The 20,935-nt window shown below is 36.6% G+C and overlaps 4 protein-coding genes across 4 annotated transcripts; 2 read left to right on the top strand and 2 right to left on the bottom strand.

Moving 5' to 3' along the window:
• Positions 1–359: 359 nt before the first annotated feature.
• Positions 360–1,883, bottom strand: LOC148165375 (BRISC and BRCA1-A complex member 2-like). Its single transcript, XM_088049723.1, has 3 exons — positions 1,054–1,883; positions 634–1,007; positions 360–589 (listed from the first exon to the last, which is right to left on the bottom strand). The coding sequence occupies exons 1-3, from the start codon at positions 1,638–1,640 to the stop codon at positions 399–401; spliced, it is 1,152 nt and encodes a 383-aa protein (XP_087905849.1). The 5' UTR covers positions 1,641–1,883; the 3' UTR covers positions 360–398.
• A 219-nt stretch (positions 1,884–2,102) lies between these two features.
• Positions 2,103–11,253, bottom strand: LOC148165373 (guanylate cyclase 32E-like). The gene is made up of 17 exons (XM_088049722.1): positions 11,235–11,253; positions 11,195–11,202; positions 11,009–11,154; positions 8,711–8,852; positions 7,662–7,752; positions 7,232–7,422; positions 7,006–7,185; positions 5,713–5,817; positions 5,587–5,658; positions 5,358–5,535; positions 4,794–5,139; positions 4,628–4,740; positions 4,428–4,579; positions 4,241–4,339; positions 4,008–4,152; positions 3,258–3,356; positions 2,103–3,206 (listed from the first exon to the last, which is right to left on the bottom strand). The coding sequence occupies exons 1-17, from the start codon at positions 11,251–11,253 to the stop codon at positions 2,431–2,433; spliced, it is 2,862 nt and encodes a 953-aa protein (XP_087905848.1). The 3' UTR covers positions 2,103–2,430.
• On the top strand, positions 7,804–8,800 carry LOC148165374 (uncharacterized). Its single transcript, XM_088049724.1, has 3 exons — positions 7,804–7,926; positions 7,973–8,180; positions 8,228–8,800. The coding sequence occupies exons 1-3, from the start codon at positions 7,876–7,878 to the stop codon at positions 8,653–8,655; spliced, it is 687 nt and encodes a 228-aa protein (XP_087905850.1). The 5' UTR covers positions 7,804–7,875; the 3' UTR covers positions 8,656–8,800.
• Positions 11,254–13,027: 1,774 nt separating the features above from the next.
• Positions 13,028–18,126, top strand: LOC148165372 (uncharacterized). Its single transcript, XM_088049725.1, has 8 exons — positions 13,028–13,165; positions 13,220–13,360; positions 14,832–14,906; positions 14,957–15,073; positions 15,199–15,303; positions 16,387–16,517; positions 16,929–17,209; positions 17,359–18,126. The coding sequence occupies exons 1-8, from the start codon at positions 13,043–13,045 to the stop codon at positions 17,535–17,537; spliced, it is 1,152 nt and encodes a 383-aa protein (XP_087905851.1). The 5' UTR covers positions 13,028–13,042; the 3' UTR covers positions 17,538–18,126.
• The last annotated feature ends 2,809 nt before the right edge of the window (positions 18,127–20,935 follow it).

The following is a 20,935-nucleotide window of genomic DNA, read 5'->3' as shown; positions in this document are numbered from 1 at the left end:
TTCTTTACTTGTTGTCACTATGTTACCTCTCCACTGAGTGAACTGTATTAAGTGGAGGGAGAGTTTAGAATCAAAAACGAAGACCGATCGTGGTTATTCTTGTTTATTTAATTTATACAATGTAAAATTTGTAAAAATAAATACTACGATAGTCACACGTTGGTTACCAGGAACGAATCTTCATGTTTTTAGTTATGGAAACGTGTTACTCCTATAGAGAATTTGCCTTCAACAAATAACCGTAGTAAATCGATTTTGTGTAAATAATCTGAATTAATAAACGTTGTTGTTTTTATTTACTGTTATTTTTATTGGCGGGGTCCGCAATAATCCTTTTCCACGAAATAAAAACTGCACGATACATACAACTTATTAAGTTTTATTAAGTAAATATTAAATTAGTGTTTATGGTTTTTAAACTTGTGAACCGCCATAGTCAGGTTCTCCATCAACTTCTCCAGCTTCTTTTCTGGTGACCATCGAGGACTGTATGGGTAATTCTGAATTACCTCAGAACACGGTTTCTTTAGAGAAAGGCAGTAAAGTGAGAGAAGAGTCACTGTTGGCTGCTCGTCAGGAAACAACTCTCCTAAAAGCATATTTAGTAAAGTATCAACATTTTAACCTACTTACCCAGTTCAATCTGTACTAAACATTCAAAGTTTTCAACTTCACAGAATACAGTTCCTTTACAGAAAGTGTCTGTATCAAACTCTACAATTTTTTCAGGGTACATAACGCCTAGACCAGTCACGAATTCTTTTCTAAGTTTGTGACGTTCAGCAACTCGTTTAACAACGTCTTCCAACAGTTTATTAACTAAGTTAAGGTAATCAAGCAATGATGAGGCTTTAGTGTATGATGGTAAAATTAGGTTTTGAGAGCCCAAAATTTGGTCAAGACGTGGCGACAATTGAAGAGAGTTCTTCACGCGGGTCGTGTCGAGTTTTAAGAATGAAACCTTCAAAACACAAACGTCAGACCCTGGATTGAGGATTTGTTCATCTCTGGAAGAAAATAAAAGAAATTTTGTTACCATTTGGTTGACCTTACTGTGTCTGAAGGTATTCAGGCAGAGATGAAGTGTCTACTTTTATGTTGATCAAAAAGTGAGCACACGTGTTTTCTAGAGAGAATTCAACGTCGTGGGGCGACACTTCTTCAGTAAGAGTTTGATACTCTGTTTTTAACTGCGCGTACATGTTGTCTTGCTCCAAAATCTTAATTTGTTGCTTCTTGTATAAAACTACAAGTTCTTTCAGAACTGTGGACAAGCATTTGGCATCTCTAACATTCCAATTGATCAGACTTGGGAGATGTTCGTCAATCTCGTCCATGTTGTCAAGTAAAGTGAAGTTTTCATCATTGAAGTTGAAATCAGGGGCGAAACTCATGTCTTCAGGGTTAAATTTGACCTCCCAAACCAAACGTTTTCCAGCGTAGGGTATTCTAAAGCTGTACGAATAGCCATAGAGGACTTCTTTTTCAGTGTAGTGCTTCATTGGGTAGATGTCTTGGAGGGTTAAAGATGACAGTCCTATCTCTCCGTTAGAAAAGAGTTCTTCGAAGTTTTTCTTCAGGACTGGGTGAAACTCCGTGAGGACACTGTCGTTGTTATATGGCACGATATCCATCCTCATTATCGAGGGGCCCAGTTTGAGGTTAGATCAGCTGATCAGATCAGCTTGGTTTCTCTTAGAAACCAAGTTTGCTCTGGTTGAGACACTTTCTAATGGTAGCCACCCTCTTCAATGGTAGCAAAGATAACTTATAAAGTTATCTCTGATGGTCGACACAAAAGAGGCATTTGAATATCAACACAAACGGCATTTAAATCTTAACAGAAACAATGACAGATGACATTTGTCACTGTCGGTAAAGTGGCTATCGTTTTTTATCTCGGGGATGCCGCGAAAATTTAAGAAACACAATAATTGCCCCGGATGAGTTTGAAATAATTTTTTTTTTTCTATACTTTGGTTTATTGCATTAAAATTTATTTATTATCATTTTTTGACGTTGAATTAAAAAAAAGAAGTGAGTATAAATCCGAAAATATAAAAGAAATAAATAGCAATGGAAGAACGGGAGAAAAGTGGCAGTTTTTGGGGTGTGTATATTAAAACCATTTAATTACAATAAACATCAATAAATAGCGATAAAAATAATTCTAAATACACGAGCCTTATTTCGAAATATAAAATTTAAATATCACGTGGAAGCAGTAAACGAGAAACAAATGTATAATTTTGTTTCCGCTTAGATTTGAACAGTCTTAAACAATTTTACTCTGATGCTACAAATACACATTTTAATTTCGTACCTCCTCAAGTGAAGATATGATGGGTAAAGTCATTCCACGTGTACTTAAATGAGCTTACAGAAAACATTTGACTAGACAACTTTGTTAAGTAACGGTCACAAATAACATTAAACACAAGTCTCCGAATCCTGTGGCTTTGTAATCTTGAGCAGCGGCGTCGAGTCAGCCCAAGGGATTACCTCATCACATTCAGGAAACTTACTTAAATCAACCATGTCTTGTTTCCTAGGACTCGTCGGTGCCGAAATCGTGTGAATGACAGGACAATGAGGAACGGACAACTGTTGCGAAAACAACATGGGGACACTGTAACAAGTTGGTCTAGTAAGTTTCACACTTTTTTCATCTTTATAAAGCATGGACAGTTGTGATTGGGCTAGAGTAGCGGCAGAATTGGCCAAGTTTTCGATGCAAGGACAAGAAGTGCTCGATGTTTTCCACGCTTCACTGCAACAGTCTAAAGAATTAGCCGATTTCTTACAAGGACTGTTGTCTGAAATAACTTCGAGGAAGTTAGAGTCGCTCTTTTTCTCTAAATTATCACCGCTGGCGAAGCGGAGCTTTTTCGGGCTTTCGAAAGATGAGCATCTTGGGATTGGACTTCTAACTATACTGTTTTTGTTTTTTAAAGAGCTACGGGTTATGATGAGATGACCGTTGCTATCCAATTGCCCGTTCTTGTAAGCTTTTCCTTCGGCTTTCAAGCGGCGCTTTTCGCGGTCTTCTTTGCGGAGAGCGTGGCTATAGGGGTCTTCGCCAAGTAGCCAGTAAGTTTGTTGTTCCCCTTTGCCTTTCATGGACACGATGCCGCGCTCGAGGAGATTGTAACCACCGAGCTTCGTGAGGAGGTCTTTACATTCTTTACTGCAGTGGATTTTCAAAGCTAAGAGAAACACAATGGAAGTATTTTATCGGGATACTTGGAGATGCTTACGAGTTCCTGTCGATTCCATTCTGCTAGCTGTGTTTACAGTGTCTCCAAATAAACAATAGCGGGGCATTTTAAGGCCCACGACGCCGGCACAGACAGGGCCTGGAGCAACAATTTCATATCTTATATTTGCCAAGTTCAAAGTAAGAAGTCTGGTGTGGAAATTCCAGCTTTGAGACGGCTAAAAATCGCTATTGATTCCTGTTTCCACGGTTTCTTTTGACAAAAATATAATTGGATGCTCCTTTTGGCAAAAAGAGCTTCACTTATTGATAAAAAAAGTCATTTTGTGTAAAAAATATAGCACTATTTATTTGCTTTTTTGGGGCGCGATTTCGGATTGGGGTCTTTTATTTTATTTCCTCAAAATGTGGAGTGGAGCGTTCGCGGGTATCACATAAATCTAAATTTTCTATATTGCATCCTGGTTGTCACAATATTTTACTCTTATTTATTCAAGTCGATTTTGTGGCTTAAAAGTTTAGCATAAAGGGTGATAAAAATAGCTGGAATTCGGGCGTTCTACTTTTTGGAATGTGCCCACAAAAATTGAGCAGAAGTTACCAAACATATCTGCCGCGATTAGATAATCCAACGTAGGATTTTTCACCTGAATTTATTTTCAAACTAGATCGAAATTTGTGGGTAACCTTCGCGTTGAAAACACAAGTAAACCTCGAAAACAGTTTCTTGCCGCAATTTAATTTATCAACGAGCATCAGGCAAAAACCCCTCAGCTATTTCAGTATTTACCTGAATGAATTCCAATCCTGAGCATGAGTTTTTCCTTCGGCCTGTGTCTAATGGTAAACTGTTTAACTTCTGCAAGCAAATGTAGGGACATGGAAGCAATTTCCGCGGCGTGTTGATTGTCGTTTCGTATAGGAAGCCCACTGACCTGAAACGAAATAAACCAAAACTGGCCACTGCTACTGACGTCCCGACTCTAAATCATATTCTCAACTGTCAAGAAAACGTGTACTTACCACCATGTATGCATCACCGATAGTTTCCACTTTGTAGACGTCATAATGCTCGATGATGGAGTCAAAGCACGTATACAAGTCATTCAAGAAGTCCACCACCTTAAATTACAGGAATTAAGTGTGAACTTGTTGGGAAATTTAAAAGAGAATAAAGAGAATTAGTAGCGAAATTGGCCCTTCCACCCACCTGTAACGGCGTGCTCTCCGCCGACATAGACGTAAAGCCAACAATATCGCTGAAATATATGGTCACGCAATCAAAACTTTCAGCCTCAACTTTATTTCCTCTTTTTAGTTGTTCGGCGACTGGTCGAGGTAACATTTCGTACAACAGGGCCTCTGAAAGTTGTCATAAACTCGTTGTTTTTATCGACCGGGAAACTTTACCTGTTTTTTTCTTCTCTTCCTGTAACTGATCGGTGCGTTCGTCCACTAAAACTTCCAAGTTATTAGCGTACTTCTCCATCATCGCCATCATGTTGTCGAATATGTTAGGGCGCCTGGAATTAACGCTTAATAATCCATCGTGAAAATTTGAATTTCCAAAACTTACATTCCTTTACGGAGAGGTCGCAACTTCGTTCGGATACTCTTAAAATCGGGGCGTTCGTCTGGGTTTTCAGCCCAACATTCTTTCAGGCAGTCTCTGACAAAATCGAAGCTGTTTTCCAAGGCCTCAAGAGGCGGTCTGAAAGGTTGAGGAGCGGTGTTGTGTATAACTTTGTTTAAGATTTCGGTATAGGAAAGTTCGCTTGTACCAAAAGGACCGTGGCGGCTGTGGAGTTCGTACAGGATGACGCCGAAGGAGTACACGTCGCCCTTTTGGGTGCCGCTCGGAGGATGGCTTGAAATTAGAGTTTCCTGCAAGCGGAGGAGCTCCGGTGCTTTGTATAATAAATCTGTTAAAAAAAGTGAGTGTTCATGTAGTTGCAAATTTTCAGGGTGCATGCATAAAACCCCAAAATCGAACCACATATTTCCGATTACGAAAGTAAATTCAACCATTCCTGAAATTCCCGAACGTCGGAACTCTGCATTTAAATTTTAAATTCCCGCTGCTCTCTCTGATTAGAATTCGTCCAATTTCCCGAAAGGTGTTTTCTACCACTAAACTCACTGTAACATTTCTCCCGGACTTTGGCAGGTTCCTTGATTCCCGGCTCTTCCGCTCCTCTCTTAAACTCCCTCAATCCGAAATCCGCCAGTTTGACAACCCATCGCGAATCCACCAGACAGTTGGCAGAATGCAAGGCACCATGAAATCGGACGGGAGAATCGTGGAGGTATATCATCCCCTAAATAGCGCAAATCGAAAATGTTCCCACATAGAATTTTACGAGACTCACTCTGAGGATGTCGCCCACGAGAGAAGCGATGAACATATTGTCCAGTTTTACGTCCTCGTTTTCGAGAATGTCCTGTGGATTTCTTCTTGTATTTGGTAAATTGGTTTTTTACAAGTGAGGACTTACCTTAAGACTGCCACGTGTGCAGTATTCGGTCACTATGCAAATGTTAGGAGGGTCGGTGCAAGCGCCTATAAAAGCATTGAGATTGTCGTGGCGGAGGTCGCGCATCTGCAAACGATAGCTTCAGAAGGAAAAATAACCCATTTTTCACTTAATTACTACGAGTGTCATTAAAAATACCATAAAAAAATTTTGATTCAAACAACCACAATTACAATTTGAAATGAAAAAACTTTGTCGATGGCGCATCTGCAACTAAAAGCTCCATGTGGAAAAAAGAACCGATTGTCACTTTTAATTAAAAAACACGTAACGCATCGATGCAACATCATTATCTATTTATCTACTCGTCAATCTGTCTCGGGAAATTTTATTTTCCCGGGTAAACAACACTAATTTTTGTTTTAAAATCGCTGGGAATCTCCTGCTTTGTCAACATCCGATACTGTAATTTCAAGCGCATTCTCGAAGGAGTAGAGGAAGCAACGTGAAATGAATGCAAAGCTCTTTTAAGAAGAGGTCACTACTTAGAAGAAACGTAGTTAATAAATGGGATAAAAAGGTTTCAAAGGGTTCAAACATAAGAGGCTAAGGAAATCTCTTTCTGCTGGTATTCCGAATGTGATTAATTCTCCTAACATTGTTAATTTAATTTAGATTATTCGAATGAAGTCAAGAGCCAAGATTTCGGTTTAATTTAAACATTCTCAACGTGGGAATAAGTTTGATGAGTTAATTCGATTACGTAAATTCCGAACATAAAACTGGCATATTTTATAAAAATGGGAGTAAAAATCTCCGAGCGAAAATCTATTTAAAACTCAGCAAATTCGCCAACACCTGCGTGGGGATGAAAATGTGAAAAAATTCGTAAAAACTCAGTGATTCCCGACCTATTTACGAATCCTCAAACTTGAATAAAACCGTAAAAAAAGCAAAACTTGAGAGCAGTTATCGCTTCGTTTGCATATTCCTTTCGTTTTCCACAGTCCATAGTTATCCCAAACTGTTACAATCGAAATGAAATATGAGCAATGCGATAGTAAACATATAAACTAAAAGCCACCAAAACAACAATGACATAACAGCATCAAATCTGTTTCATATTATCTCTTTAAGTTCCTCGGGAATAAAGGGACAAGTAAAATTTGGATTGCAAGTCTAATGAATATAAATTAAAACTTTTGAGCGCTCCACTAAACTTAAAAACACCGTTTAAATTCATAAAGAGGGGTGCTTAATAAAGGATAAAATCTCCTAAAAGCCAGCGATGAATACATTAAAGAAAAGACAAACCATCTTTAATTCCTTCTTCATCTCTCTGGTGATATCAATGGATTTCTTGTGGACTTTCTTGATTGCAAACACTCGCCCTTTGTAGATACCGATCTGTGTAAAAATCGTCGAGTAACGAAAATCGGCATCAGGGTTGGAACTGAGCGAAACTTGACTAGTTCTTATCAAAGGGTGAATCGACTGAAATAGAATAATGAATGGAAAACAACACACTATAATCACTAACCCGTGTTATTTTCGTGCCTAGAGAGTTAGCGTTTGCTTCTTCGTTGATCTGGATGTCTTTAAAGTCCACTTTCCACAAGAGACTGTCGAGTTCTTGCTCATATTTCCAGTTACGATAAAGGACTAAGGAGATTATAAGGATGACAAGGAAGATTCCTCCAGTCACGCCGCTTGTTATCTCCATGGTGTGAGCTTACCAGAAAACTTAATTAATTAGCAATTAAGATGGGTCTATTACAGATCGTCTAATTGCCACGACTGTTAAAGTTTCAATTAGGAGAAATCAAATTGAGGCACTCTGAAGTCACGTCGTAAAATTTAGAGTGTCGGAGGGGAAGCAACATATTTCGCATTAAATTACTGTTTTTTTCAGCTCAATAATTTTGGAACTAAATAACAGTTTTCAGGAATAACTACAATTTGATACTTACTGATGCATTTTTCGCCCCGAAAGCCACATGAGGGGGCGGCGATGGGAGGCTGTCCCGCCACCCAGTCAACCTCATCAGTTAAATGAAGAACCTAAACAAAAACCTGTCAATCTAGCACTTTTCATGGCCGCGACTTTCAATAACATAAACACTTACTCAGCACTAACAACAATACAAATGCGATTTTCAGATCGCTCATTTTCTCATTAGTACCATGAAATTTTGCCAAATGTCACTCCTACTCCTCAGTGCTGGAATTTTCGATGTAAGTAGACAAAACCGATTAAACTTATCTATTTGAAAAATCGTAGACAATGCTCGGTGGCGCTTCCAACGTCATCCCGACAAAAGAGGAGCAAGCAGACTTGTTAACGAATGTTCAAGAAGTTTTCGACCAAGTTAAACTACTAGTCAACGTCGAAGCGAACGCGACGGATGAATCCGTGGTGTGTGATATAAATAAGATTGTTGAAAGAGCGAGAGACAGATTGGAGTTGCTGGAAGAGTTGTCTTTGACAAGTAAGAGGGTGGTGTGGGGTGTTACAAAGAATAACTTTTTTTTGTAGAGATGTCGTACAACAACAACGCGGTGTGCAGTTTAGATTACAAGCAAAAAATACGACAATTGGTGCTCGCGGGGAAAGAAGAATTACAAAGTTGTGTTGTACAGAGTGCTGGAAATGTCACTACTAACTCGTTTACTCTGAAAAACTCGATATTGTCGGCTACAGAGTGCGGGGAAAATTTATTAGATACTCTGTATAATTGCAGCCGCAAGCACGGTTTTCATGTAATTTCCTGTTATAAGGACGTTATTGCGAAGGATGTGGCTCCTGTGAAGAAAATGTTGCTAGGAGCGATCGACATTCACAAAGAAGGACACTTTAAGACAATTGAGATAAGGAATAGTGCGAATAATTGCGTTGATGATGTTGTACAGCGATACGAAGCCAAAATCGCTTTAGCTCTAAACGAGGCTTTACAGTGCTCGTAAAAATTTAATAAACACACTTTTAATTTTATAATAAAAATCTCAAGAATTTGCTCACCGGTAGTCTCGAATCGGCTCTTTTCAGCGCAAAAACCCCAACAGGAAACAGACCAAATTCTTCATCCCCGCTGTAAGCTTTGCGAGCTATAAGGGTGTAATTACCTTCAGCGTCGCCATTCTCGTCCATGTACACAATGTATCTGTTGAATAAAAGATTACGTCAGTTGCATATCTCTGATATGTATGAGTTAATTACGCATGTTGAGTATCGGAATGGTAATTACAAGTGGAATTGTTAAACGTCAGATTGTTATGAACATACAGTATCTTTCAACCTGAAGGATCAAATAGAGGAATCTGGAAGCGGGGGATTTAATTAAAAACATTACGTGAATAGAATTGGATTAGTAAAAGTGTGGCGGCATTTACAGCTGGAATTTATAAAGGGTCACGTTTGAAGGGAGTTTTATTCAATGTAAGGATGTTTTAGGGCGGTTTTAGGCACGATTATGAACTTTCGTTGGGTTTAAATAGCAGCTGCGTGAAATTTGTAAACGCTCGAAATTCCAGATTCCAAACGCTGAAAACAGGTAAAGAAAAACACCCGGTATATTCCCGACGCCACTATTAAAAATAATCGCTCCATTGCCCGGTCATTCTTCTACCCAACCGAAATCACAAACTGTGAAAACGATTAAATATTCCCACTGTGTCCATCGCAAAATTAAACCAAACTCAGTTATTATTTACAGCCAAAGTTCGAACGGAAATCTCAGTTCTCCCATTTTCACTTATAACGAGTTCAAGGCTGGTTCAAGGACAGCGGAAACGGGAAATGACAAGACCATTTTACGTTTGGTTTTGCGATTCCGTCCTATCAGTCCGACATTTCACGGAATTACCATAACAACGAGCTGACAAGGTTTTTTTCTTTGACCCATCCATCATACAAGAATTTTCCACGTATATTATCGAAAAAATTAAATTTCCTAAAATCGGGGTATGTAATGTCGGATTCTTAGCAATGACAGTGCGAGAAACCGTATCTGTTCTACCTGCCGTAGTTTCCGAGACAATCTGAAATTTCAATCGGCCATAACTTAGTTATTTGTAGGCATACGAGAAAAATTAGGACAGTTTTGGATTCAGCGTAAAATTCTGCGTAAAATGGGCATCAATGACTTGAGTTTGATTTATAGGAAGTTTTTTTGGAGTGATTTCAAAGAATTATTTGGGGCAAATTATTTGGACCGTTTAATTCCTTTGAGTAATACATGAATCGAAAGAATACCTCTAGATCCATCCAACTATTGAATCTCAGATCGGTAAGTCAAGTAGTTAATGAGTGGCGGTCAAAAACAAAAATTCAAACATTTTCAGTTTCACTCGAAAATTTGTTTACCTAAAAAATCAACTATTGAATTTAGGACAATTTTTAAAGCGGATTCTAAGCAAAAAAGGGCGAGAAAAACGATGACAAAGACCGCTTTTTTTTCTGTCGTAGTTTCGGAGGTATTGAGTGAGCTTGAGGAACTTAAAGTTCAGTCTCCGAAACTTTAATCGCTTCTAATTCAGTTATTGGATTAATAAAATATGTTTTGAATTCTGCGTGAAATTCTGCGTAACATGAGCACCAATAACTTCAGTTTTCTTTGCAAATAAGCGAAATATCCACCGAATTAGATACATTAGATTATGAACATATTTTTTTAAATAAATTGAAGATTTAACGCTTGATTCTTTCGACAGCAATAGAAGTGTCTAAACTGATAGTCCTTCGAGCGCTCTCGCTGTTCGACGTTTGACTGAAGAAATTTAATGGTAGTTAGGTAAATTCTTAAAGCAAAGCACAAGAACATATCTGAACGTAATAAAGACTTTTTTTACAAAAAATTGCCGGTATGAATTCTTCGGAACGCAGGAACAAATGTACCGATAAAATTTTAACACGACATGTTGTTCCTTCGATAAATTCATTCATGAAGTGTTTGCGTCGCGAGGGACTCGTAAAAATTTTGTCACGAATTCGCCGGGATTTTATGTTTTGGGAGTGCATATCGCTCATATCAGAGAGTGGCGGACATTTTTTTTGAATTATACTGCACGATAGCAACTAATTACTCTCAAAGCCTACATTTTAAAATGTCGCAATTAAGCTCGGGGCTAAAGAAAGGTTTTTTATTCACTTCATTGCACCGAAAAGAGAACAGTCAAAAACCTTCAATTGAATTAGTAGTCCTGTAAAGTTCACGTTAAATTTTAATGAGGTCTTTATTGACTTTATTAATTGTTTCTGGTTTAATTATTGCGTTCAGGATAAATTGAAGAGATAACAAGACAGTTCAGTTGATCTTACCCCATTGCACTCTGGTATTGAGTTTCTTTCATGTGGTCGACGATGGCAGTTCCATTTCTTGGATTGCCTCCTTCGTCAAGGACTTCCAGGAGAGCTTTAGCGTAGAGGTGGACCGCGTCATAGAGATAGGCTGCCTCGGCTCTAATCTGAAATAATACAAATTGGCGCAATTAATTATCAAAAAACGCAAACACCTGAGAATTTCGAGAAATTTAATTCCAAGTACCTTCTTGTTTCTCCGGCATGAAAAATCACCAGAAGATGCGCTCAATTGTGTCTTTTACAAAACAATGAGCGTCTATTAACATCCCTAATTTGCATTCTAGTTGTGTTCGTTGAGTAAATACACCGCCAGAAAATGCAAATGCAAGTAAAGAAAGAGATTCTAACTCAACAATCACGTTAAAATGCAAGTCCTTCCTTCTTCTTGCACACAGCGTAATTAATAATTACAAAGCTATAATTAAAGCTGTCCTCCGCCACGGAGTCTTTGACGTGAATATAAAAATGATAAACGGTAGAAAATATGTAATTCAGAATGTTACCATAAAAAATGGCTTTCATAACTCGGCTTTTACGAGAGCACAAAAGTTAATAGGTACTCCATTTTACAGGATTTTTTGGATTGTAAGTAAAATTGACCATTTTTCTCCAGTCACAAAGTCATTATATCATTAATAGCAACTAATTGTTGTTAACATTTTCCTCAGCTTATTAAGTAGATACAATTTATTACTTATTGTGTAACCTACCCATTGTTAGTAAAATTAAAGAGATTTTACGCCCAATGAATGATCTATTTTTGTAACGATGCCTGATTGCTAAACACTGCAATCTATCAAATTTCCTTCGAGTAATTCAAGAGTGGGCGTTTTCAAGTGCTCAATCCGTTAATAGCATATAAGTAACAAGAGAGGATTGATAATAATGTGTGGTGGAAGGCTTATACGACTTCCTTATGGCAAGCTCATCCGGGAAGGATTTAAAGACATTCATAGTTTGGCTACTTGAAACCTGAGTAAAAAGTATAATTATCGAAAAGAGAACAGTGTTTACACGTTTAATACAGAGGAACCGTTATGAGAACAAGAAAAACGGTCTGGATAGGAATGTTCTAGTTCACATGAAATTTTTAATAATCGTGACCACGGTGGTCTGGTGTGTTTGATAATAGTCATGAACTCCACGAGTTGAATGTATGTCTATTTATTCAATGACAGAAATGCCAATAATAATAATTCTTAAGACGTAATTTGGTTTAGTCTTTATTGTTATATTATTTGGGAAAACCAAAAATTCACTCTTAAAATAGTTCAACAATTGACTTTCCACTTCAGATTAGATTAAAATAAGCCTATTGACTTACAATCAAAAATTCTAAAAATTTATTTCCTTGTTAGAGATAATAGCTGTCATAATCTGCTTTCAAAAAAACAAAAACATCAATCTGACATAAATATTTAAACATATGAAAGTTCCTTGACAAGGTGAGAGAACGTTTTGTTGATACGTGACGACATCAGATGATGTAAGATCATATTTTTAATAAATGAAAACATTGGGTTTGGTATTTCATGCACGTAAACACCTGTTAATACTTTATTTCTTTATTTCTGGTATATCTCAATATGGGTGGGTGTTATCGTCATGGTTTATATTTTGTACACCTAGTCATAACTCGTAAAGGTCGGATTGTATGCTTTGTTGTGAGTTTTTATGTCTGATCTAATCTAAAGTCATCATTACAGTCAATGAATATTAATTAAAAAATTAAGGCTGTTTTGTGGGCGGCATAAGTGGTTTTAATGTGATAATAAGAAAATTAACACCGTAGAAAGTGTCATAATGTTGTCACACCACCAGACAATTAAAAGAGAAATCCCATTAATTATGAATGCGTGTCACCTTTGCTGTCAATTCCCTGCAAAAAACTCTTTTCCGAACACAGAAATCGGAAATGTAGACGCCACATACCGGAAGCTAATTGTTTAACGCCATCATTCCTGAACCCTGTCAATAGGAAGTAACCAGGAAATGTTTTGTTACAGATTCGTGCTGTTCAAAAAACACTACGACAAGTATGTCCATCTATCTCAGAAATACGAAGAAGCCCGCAACATAGCATATTATTTAGAAGAGAAATACCATGAAGTCAAGGTAAGTCAGTCGGGAATATTTCCAAGGTCGATCTAAACTTTATTTTTGCTTCAGACGGAGAGGGACGATCTCATCTACCAAAGAGATATGCTCAGCAAAAGACTGGAATCCAACGAGAGTTTATTACGAGAAAAAGAAGACGAAGTTTTTCTTCAGTTTGAACGGGTCGTTTATCTCGAGGAGCAATGCGATAAGGTAGAAATTTCTCACATAAAACACCTCGCAGCAGTTTAATTATTTAACCGTTTGCACATTTGAATTTCAACATTATAATCACGGACTTTCACTGTCTGCGAATTTTTACGTTTTCGATCGATCGCTTCAACTAAGTCGGATTTCCGTGCTGTGACTGACAGGAACTTTATTTGAATTGACCTGAGCTTTCTTTCGTTCTCATTTTTTATGCAGACCATATAAGTAACTGCGTTTTCTAATAGCAGGAACTCATTCTAATCGTTTCGTCATATTCAAATGTTCACTTTGCATATTATGTGTTTTTATGCTTTAATACGAGTTTACGTCATTTCATTGACGCTCGATCGAACTCTTTTATTTATTGAATTTTTCCGTGACCTTGTCTGTACCCTAAAAACTAATGAAAAATGTTGATTCTTTCGTAACGCCATTAGTAAACATTACATTTACATAATTTCGCCCGAGGGAGTTCCAGTAAAAAGTCGAAAAGTTTACCCTTGCAACTGTATGAATTTATTGTGTAATTTAAGCTGGGTGGTCAGTTTTTTCGAGTTTATTAGATTTTCTTAATTTATACGAGTGACTCTCTTTTTTGTGTTTTTTGTACGAAAGTTGATGGAAGTGCGGTGAAATTCTCGAAATCATGAATATTGTATTTCGGTGGTTAATTTAATCTTCTTGCAATAAATTGGTTGGTTTTTACAAAGGATGGCAAGAATGAATGCAGATACGTGATAACAAGATAGATAAAAACTATCAGCAGCAAAGTTGAGAGCGTTTTTTAACATTATCATTGAGATTAATTGAGATTCAAACGTGTTACAAAAAACTTCGGTTTATGGCGAAAATTAACGTCCAACGGGTTCAAAAATAGACCAAGATTTTATCTATAAGTTGGCATGCTTATTTGACCATGGACTTTTTATGGTTATGGTGCCATCATAAAATTTAGATCTTAGAATTTTTTGCTTTCCATAATGTATTTTGCTCGCAGACTGGAATTTACACAGAAAACTTGAAATTCTTGTGAAAGGAATTTCGACACTTTATAATTATTGCCGTGATTTCTGCAGTCAATGACGTTTGAAAATCTTGCAAAATTGTTTTTTTTCGTTAATTCCTTCTTAAATTTCCGTTGAGGTTCCACAGTGTAAAGTCAACACATTTTCAAAGCTAATTTAACTTTTAATAAAAATTATGTAAGACCAGCGAAACATTACTCAATTTACAAAGTACACGTCGGGATATGGGTAGTTTAAAAACTGAAAATGAATATCAATAAGTTGTTATTGTTTATAGCCGCAAACCATATTACAAATCGCTAATAATAGCCATCGTCTTGAGAACTGGTTTGGTGCCACTAATTAAAAATTGTTTTTAATAACCACCAAAAATGCGGAAAAACTCAACGACCTCTTTCGCGCAACCTCTTTGCAACATTCTTTTTTACCAAAATTCTATTTCGTTGCAGCTGAAGGCCGAAAAAGAGAAGTACCATCAGCAAAAACTCGCCATAGAAAAGGAAAAAGAGGCCGCATACAGACTGGTAATTCGCATCACCGCCATTAATGACTTAATTGAATTTTTTTTTAACAGTTGACGGAGCAAGCCCGAGAATCAGAACACACACGTCGGAAACTGGAAAGGGCGCGTCAGGAAGTATTTCATCACATGACTAGAATGAAATACGAAAAAGAAAGTTTAGAAAGAGAGGTAAAAATAGTCGCGAATGCAATTAAAAAATTTTGTTAATGAATAACACGTGCTTTCACTCAATTGACGTTTCCTCATTGTTGTTATAGAAAGATATGATCGATAATATGTTGTTTTCTTGACAGAACGACCAACTGAAGGAGGCATTGGAAGCGGAACGGAAAGGCATGAGGAAATACCTCAACCAAATGCATCAGCGGAAGAAGCAAGTCGAAACTTTGGAAGGGCAGGTAAATTTCGTATTACATCAACACTAATAAGGGCAACGCTTTAAGCGGGTCACAGAGATTCTTGCTTTCACCGTGTTAATATGATTGTTCTATGGAAGATTTCTGGGGCATCTCTATTTTGGTAATCTGTTACGATCTTTTTTTTTAAACATTTGTCAACTTTTCTTTCGGCGTTCTCTTTTTGTTAGTTCCGTTGCGGATATTTGTACTAAAATTAGGAAAGCGAGCCTTCCTGTTTTTATTTACGTCGGGTTAATTTATTTAAAAATCGACCGTCTTAGTCATCGGTTTCATCATTTTTTATTACTCACCTGTAGCAGGTTGGCAATAAAAATTCAAAGTCGTCGGCGGTTCTGACATTGTTTCCACACTTGGGGTCCGTTACGTTATGAATATTAAAACGTCGGATTGTGTTGTTTTGATCTCAATTGAACACATTTCGATTATTCATAGAATTTGCTGCACTATGATGCGATTGGAATGTGTTAAAATGAACTGTAATGGCCGAAATCTAATTGGAGGCGCTTCATTAATATTTATAACTTTCTTCCAACTCTTACGGTGTTTATGGATGTACAGTAACATGGAATTTCTTTAAATTGTAATCACTTGTGTAAAGGTAAAGATCTTTTTGATCAGTCGAGAGTGCAATACTACCGTCAAATCATTATTTTGTTTTCTAATTCAGCCAACATACTAAAGTTTGTTTTCACTTTCCACTATCAACAGACCCGCATCCTATTTATCAACTCCCTTTATTCACATCGTTCGTTTTTATTCTGAATCACCTCGCTATATTTATTTGTGCAATGAAGCGCAAACCACCGATTTCTAACCAAGTCCCCAAATCGATGCGTACTGGTCTAAAATTAAATGTGATGCATTCCTAGCACTTTCCTCGTCAAAAGTGTGCCAGAACACCTTTTTTTCCTGTATGTTTTATTACGTCTTTCACCTTGTTTCGGATTCACCCACGCTAATTTCCAATTCATTTTGACCTTGCTTGGAGTGAATAATGACAACTTGTTTATAATAATAGATTGTTTTGTGGACACGTTGAATAATATACCTTTTTGTTGGCAGCTGGTGGAACGACAGAATGCACCTCTAGCATCACAATATCAAAAGGCTCTCCAACATCTGGCAACATGCAAGAAGTGCTCGGTTTGTTCTTATGCCAAAGCTACCTACAGGAAGAACAGCCGCAAATACGAGTAATTATCTTTTGTTGGATTTTATATTGAAAAAGTTGTTTGGCGGCAAGGCCGCTGATTGATCTAATTCTTTAAAATGGGAAAAAAAGACAAGAAAAGTCTCAACCGTAATATTATGGTTGTGGAATTAGATATTACCGGTATTTAATTGCAAGTATGGTAAAAAATGTGACGAGTTAATGGTAGACTACTTGACGCATTGTATCACGTCTTTATGTAACAGTTGCATGAATACATACTTACACGCTAGAAAAAGTGAGCGGTAAGATCGATTGGAAAATGGAGTAGTCTTAATTGTTTTTTAATTGCTAGTTTTCTTAAACCAGGAAAAGAGTTTGTTGTTTCAGGTCGACTAAACTTTGTCCTACAATGGTTTTTATAGTGATAATATGCTAAGTGGACTTTTTTCAGTAGGAAACTCCTGGGTTGTCTTCAGACCCCTTTTCTGGAAATGCGCAACATGATCAAGCCACCCCCTTCTCCGATTCACGGGGAGGGCGAGAGCCTCTCAGAATGGTTCTGTCACCTCAACACGCCCAATCCGAGTGAATGTTCTTCTTTGAGTGTACCCTTTGCGGAATTAGCGATTACTTACATGGATGACACTTCGGATACGTCATCGCAATGCCTTAGGGACCCCGATGTGGACCACGATGATTCCTCAAGTCAAGCTGCATGTAACAGTGGAAAGGGTAAGTCAAAAGAACACTTTTATATTGTCCCTTTATATGTCAAGTGTAAAATTCAATAGTCCACGACAAGTTCAACCTGAAACAATGATGAGATAATGTGGCCTTTCTCGGTTCACAGAACACTCCCATAATTAACATTTTTGTTTCAGGTTTCGGTAGCGATTCTGGCTTTTCATCGGATATTTGCGGAGATTTCAAAAGCAACGCTACAACTCCAAAAGAAAAATTCAGTCCGAATGGAACTCTGGACGAAGCGGACTGTGCCAAACTGACTCGTACAAAATGGACTGCGTCGTTTAGGAAACTAATCAATCGGATTAAGAAGTAGACTGTCAGCACAACTCACGTTACAATAATCTTAGATGTTGAACAGAAGATAAGACTTGAATAATTAGATATCAGATGTTTCTAGGCAAATTTTCCAAATCACAGTTTCTATGTGTCAAATGTTAATCTATTTGGTTTTTTCATGTATACCCAAAAAATTTTAGTAGGTCAAACTATGTCTATTCCGCCCTTAGATTCAAACTATAGTTAATGTTACAGTGTTACACGAATGTTACGAATAGGAATTGATCTAGTTGAACACAAGTTTCTACTGCGTTAAATATTAAGATATTTTAAAATACTTACGGACTTTTGTTACTTAACGATGGATATTTCGAAAGTGTGCTTACGTGGTATTTATTCTTGCCTTGATTGAAAAAAGGGTCTATTTTAGTGTAAGTGCCGTCCAGATATTTTTACAGTTATGTCGACTTTTAAGTATTTTCATTTAATGGTGGCAGCCTTTAGTTTATCACTTATTTATTTTCAATCATTCCATTAATGTACGTTAGAATTAATACCTGTGTATACACGCAGTAATGCGCAGAATGACAGAATTTTGTGATATAATAAATCGATCCTTCAAGAAACGGAGTTTTATTTATAATTTCACCAAAAGGTTAAAAAATTCACATGAAAGTCAATTCGAATCTTGACTATTTACGACCAACGTGTCACTGAATTAATTTATTATTCATTTTTACGTTATGAGAAAGTTCTTTAGATCCTTTTCTCATTCAAACTTCGATAATGGACGTAAAAACAATTCATATTGCGATTGAACTTAACGAAATCATCGGTTTCTTCAGTAGACCGTTAGACTTCGTTTTTTGAATAAGAATTTACAATGAAACGTATACCAAACAGTCCAACCTCGTACATTTTTTAATGTCTTGTTTTAGAAGATGTCTTGTTCTTTCTCCGTTTGATCTCCGTAGACTTTTTTCAAATTAAAATTGTGCGCATTTTAGCATGGTGTATTTTCCTTTATTTTCTTATCTTGGATATGATACAGACTTACCTTTTCTTACTAAAAGGGGACCTTAGATTTTTCGTCGAATACGCACCATCATACATTCTAACTTTTTACATAAGTGTTGAGAAGTAACTAACAAAAATGTTTTGTCTTTTTAGTTGGTGCTGTGTACATACGTGGTACCATTGAGTTCGCACATCCTCGCGAACACTTACAGTTATTTACATTTATGGGAAATTTCCATAGCCGGTCCTAAGACCGAAAATCAAATTAGAAAAGAAGCTAATTTTATGAATTGTTTCTTTTTTGCTTTATTCTGTTTAGTCGCAGTTTCTGCCGTTGCGCATATTATACCAACTCTAGAAGACCCAACGATTTTCTTTCCTTTGCTGATCTACGAGACTTACTTTCCTGTGTGGAAGAATATTTTAACAATTACTTACAGGGCTGCTATTCCTCTCGTAAGCTGGTTAATGCTAGCGCCTTATACACAAGTTATTTACGTTCTTAAGCATATTAAGTTTCAAGTATGTGTCTTTACTCATTTCTTAAAGCGAATTGATGAAGGTTATCAACCAAAAAAAGAGTTTATGTACAGAGCCCAGTGGCAGAAACAAGTAAAAATCCGTTTACTATTTTGCCTGCAGAAGCACAACAATAGTTGCATGTAAACTATTTTCTGAAGTGTTTAATAAAACTGCTTCTGGTTTTAGAGAACTTAAAAAAGCCTTTAAAAGAATCGAACTGTTGATGTTACTTTTTACAGTAGCAGGAACTTGTTGGATCATCAGTATTTGTTTTTTCTATATTTCAGTACGTCTGTAAACCTTTTTTGTATGTTTTATTTGTCTTCAGTTTGCAGATATCATAAGGGACATGTACTTCCGTGTAGCGACTCTTTCTATTGTTTCTTTGGTTCTAGGATCATATGTGATCTTCGTGGGCCAAGAAATTGAAGATCTAGTGAGTTAATCGTTGCGAAAATAACAAAATCGACACAATTTTCCAGATGCCCCAAATACTAGATATCTTGATACAACTCAACTGGTACTTCTGGAATGAAGAAAACAAGAAAATTTATCTTATATTTCTCCTAAACGCACAAAAACCTTTAACGATACAATTTTCGGAAAATATCGCTCTAAACAACCAACTTTTCTTGGCTGTGAGTCATTTTCTGGTGAAATCATTTTATCACAATTTTTTATTCTTTTTTTTAGATTGTACGAGCTGTTTTTTCTGTGATGTCGGTATTAACTAAAATGAAGAGTGTTCGCTTTAAGGTGTAAGAGTCACGTTTTATCTTTTTTGATGACTAATTTTTTTGGTTTCATTTAGTTGTAGTTTAATTAATTCCATAATACAGAATAATAGACACTGTTAATAAAAAGAAAAGCTCTTTTTATGTACGACTGTTATTAATTATTACTCCAATATAAGTGACATCAGCATTTAAGGCAACCCTTAATTGCTCATCTGAGCTGATCTCAACTACCATTATGCGAAAAAAACTTTGGGTTCTAAATTAAGAAGCAATACTTAAAATAAATGTCTTTCTGGTTCTGTTCTGTTTTATTAAAAATAATATTGCCCTACTTCTCTTATTTACTACATAAATTTTTAATTTTTACATCGTGTATGTTTCGTATTGCTGAAGTTTTCTTTCAAAGACTTAGCGATCATGCCCCACATTTATTGCAGACAGTTTTGTAGGAGTTTCGGCGTCTTTTACGAGCGAACTTTTTAAGACACACTTCAATTAAAAACATGTTAAAGATATTTCATATTTTACCAATGGACAGTAATTCAAACTAAATATATTTTCAACTAGAATAATTATTACGGTTGAGGATATCATTTCCTTTCTACGCATTATTTTTTGATTTTTTCCAGTTTAAATTAGTTAACTTAAAGTTAATGTTCATAATACTGTATGGAAGTTGAGTTGGTTATTGTTCAACGAGAATTCAACTCACCATAGGTTCGACCTATCAGAGACTTTAATTTTTTCAAATCAACCAATCACAACAAACTTTTTCTGGAAATTTCACGAGTGCATTTTTCAGTGACAATTCCACGCGAAAATACCACGCGAGCTGTCAGTTGCTTGTCAGTTCGTTGAATTCTCATGACGAATATAACTCGGGAGCTCGAAATTGTGGGAAATTTTTCCTCCAGAACTCGTAGTTTGTTTTTCCGGACAATTGATCGTGAAAAAACTACTCGTCTGTCGGAAAAATTTCCGACAATTTCGAGCCCACTCGTTATATTACTTATGAAAATAAAATATGAAAGTAAATTACATTTTAAAAATGGTGGATGCGCCGCGGCGAGTTTAACAACTAATTTTAATTCAATCAATGATTGAATCAAAAATTATAATAATCTAATTGCAATTTTGAAGAAATTTTTATATTTTTCGG

The sequence above is a fragment of the Gnatocerus cornutus genome, unplaced genomic scaffold (genome assembly GCF_029298725.1).
Source record: "Gnatocerus cornutus isolate USDA-ARS CGAHR unplaced genomic scaffold, icGnaCorn1.1 ctg00000348.1, whole genome shotgun sequence".
Classification (NCBI taxonomy): Eukaryota; Metazoa; Arthropoda; class Insecta; order Coleoptera; family Tenebrionidae; genus Gnatocerus; species Gnatocerus cornutus.
This window is presented reverse-complemented; position numbering and strand designations above follow the sequence as displayed.

Bases quoted from the DNA above. Each gene is read 5' to 3' on its own strand.
- LOC148165375 (XM_088049723.1), bottom strand. From the start codon at position 1,640: ATGAGGATGGATATCGTGCCATATAACAACGACAGTGTCCTCACGGAG. The intron at 1,008-1,053 runs GTAAGGTCAACC...ATTTTCTTCCAG, and splicing joins CCTGAATACCTTCAGACACA to AGATGAACAAATCCTCAATC. The intron at 590-633 runs GTAAGTAGGTTA...ATATGCTTTTAG, and splicing joins TTTAGTACAGATTGAACTGG to GAGAGTTGTTTCCTGACGAG.
- LOC148165374 (XM_088049724.1), top strand. From the start codon at position 7,876: ATGAAATTTTGCCAAATGTCACTCCTACTCCTCAGTGCTGGAATTTTC. The intron at 7,927-7,972 runs GTAAGTAGACAA...GAAAAATCGTAG, and splicing joins TCAGTGCTGGAATTTTCGAT to ACAATGCTCGGTGGCGCTTC. The intron at 8,181-8,227 runs GTAAGAGGGTGG...TTTTTTTTGTAG, and splicing joins GGAAGAGTTGTCTTTGACAA to AGATGTCGTACAACAACAAC.
- LOC148165373 (XM_088049722.1), bottom strand. The intron at 8,853-11,008 runs GTAAGATCAACT...TTTATTCAACAG, and splicing joins CAATACCAGAGTGCAATGGG to ATACATTGTGTACATGGACG. The intron at 3,207-3,257 runs GTAAGCATCTCC...TGTTTCTCTTAG, and splicing joins AATGGAATCGACAGGAACTC to CTTTGAAAATCCACTGCAGT.
- LOC148165372 (XM_088049725.1), top strand. From the start codon at position 13,043: ATGTTTTGTTACAGATTCGTGCTGTTCAAAAAACACTACGACAAGTAT. The intron at 16,518-16,928 runs GTAATTATCTTT...GACTTTTTTCAG, and splicing joins AAGAACAGCCGCAAATACGA to TAGGAAACTCCTGGGTTGTC. The intron at 17,210-17,358 runs GTAAGTCAAAAG...TTTTTGTTTCAG, and splicing joins TGCATGTAACAGTGGAAAGG to GTTTCGGTAGCGATTCTGGC.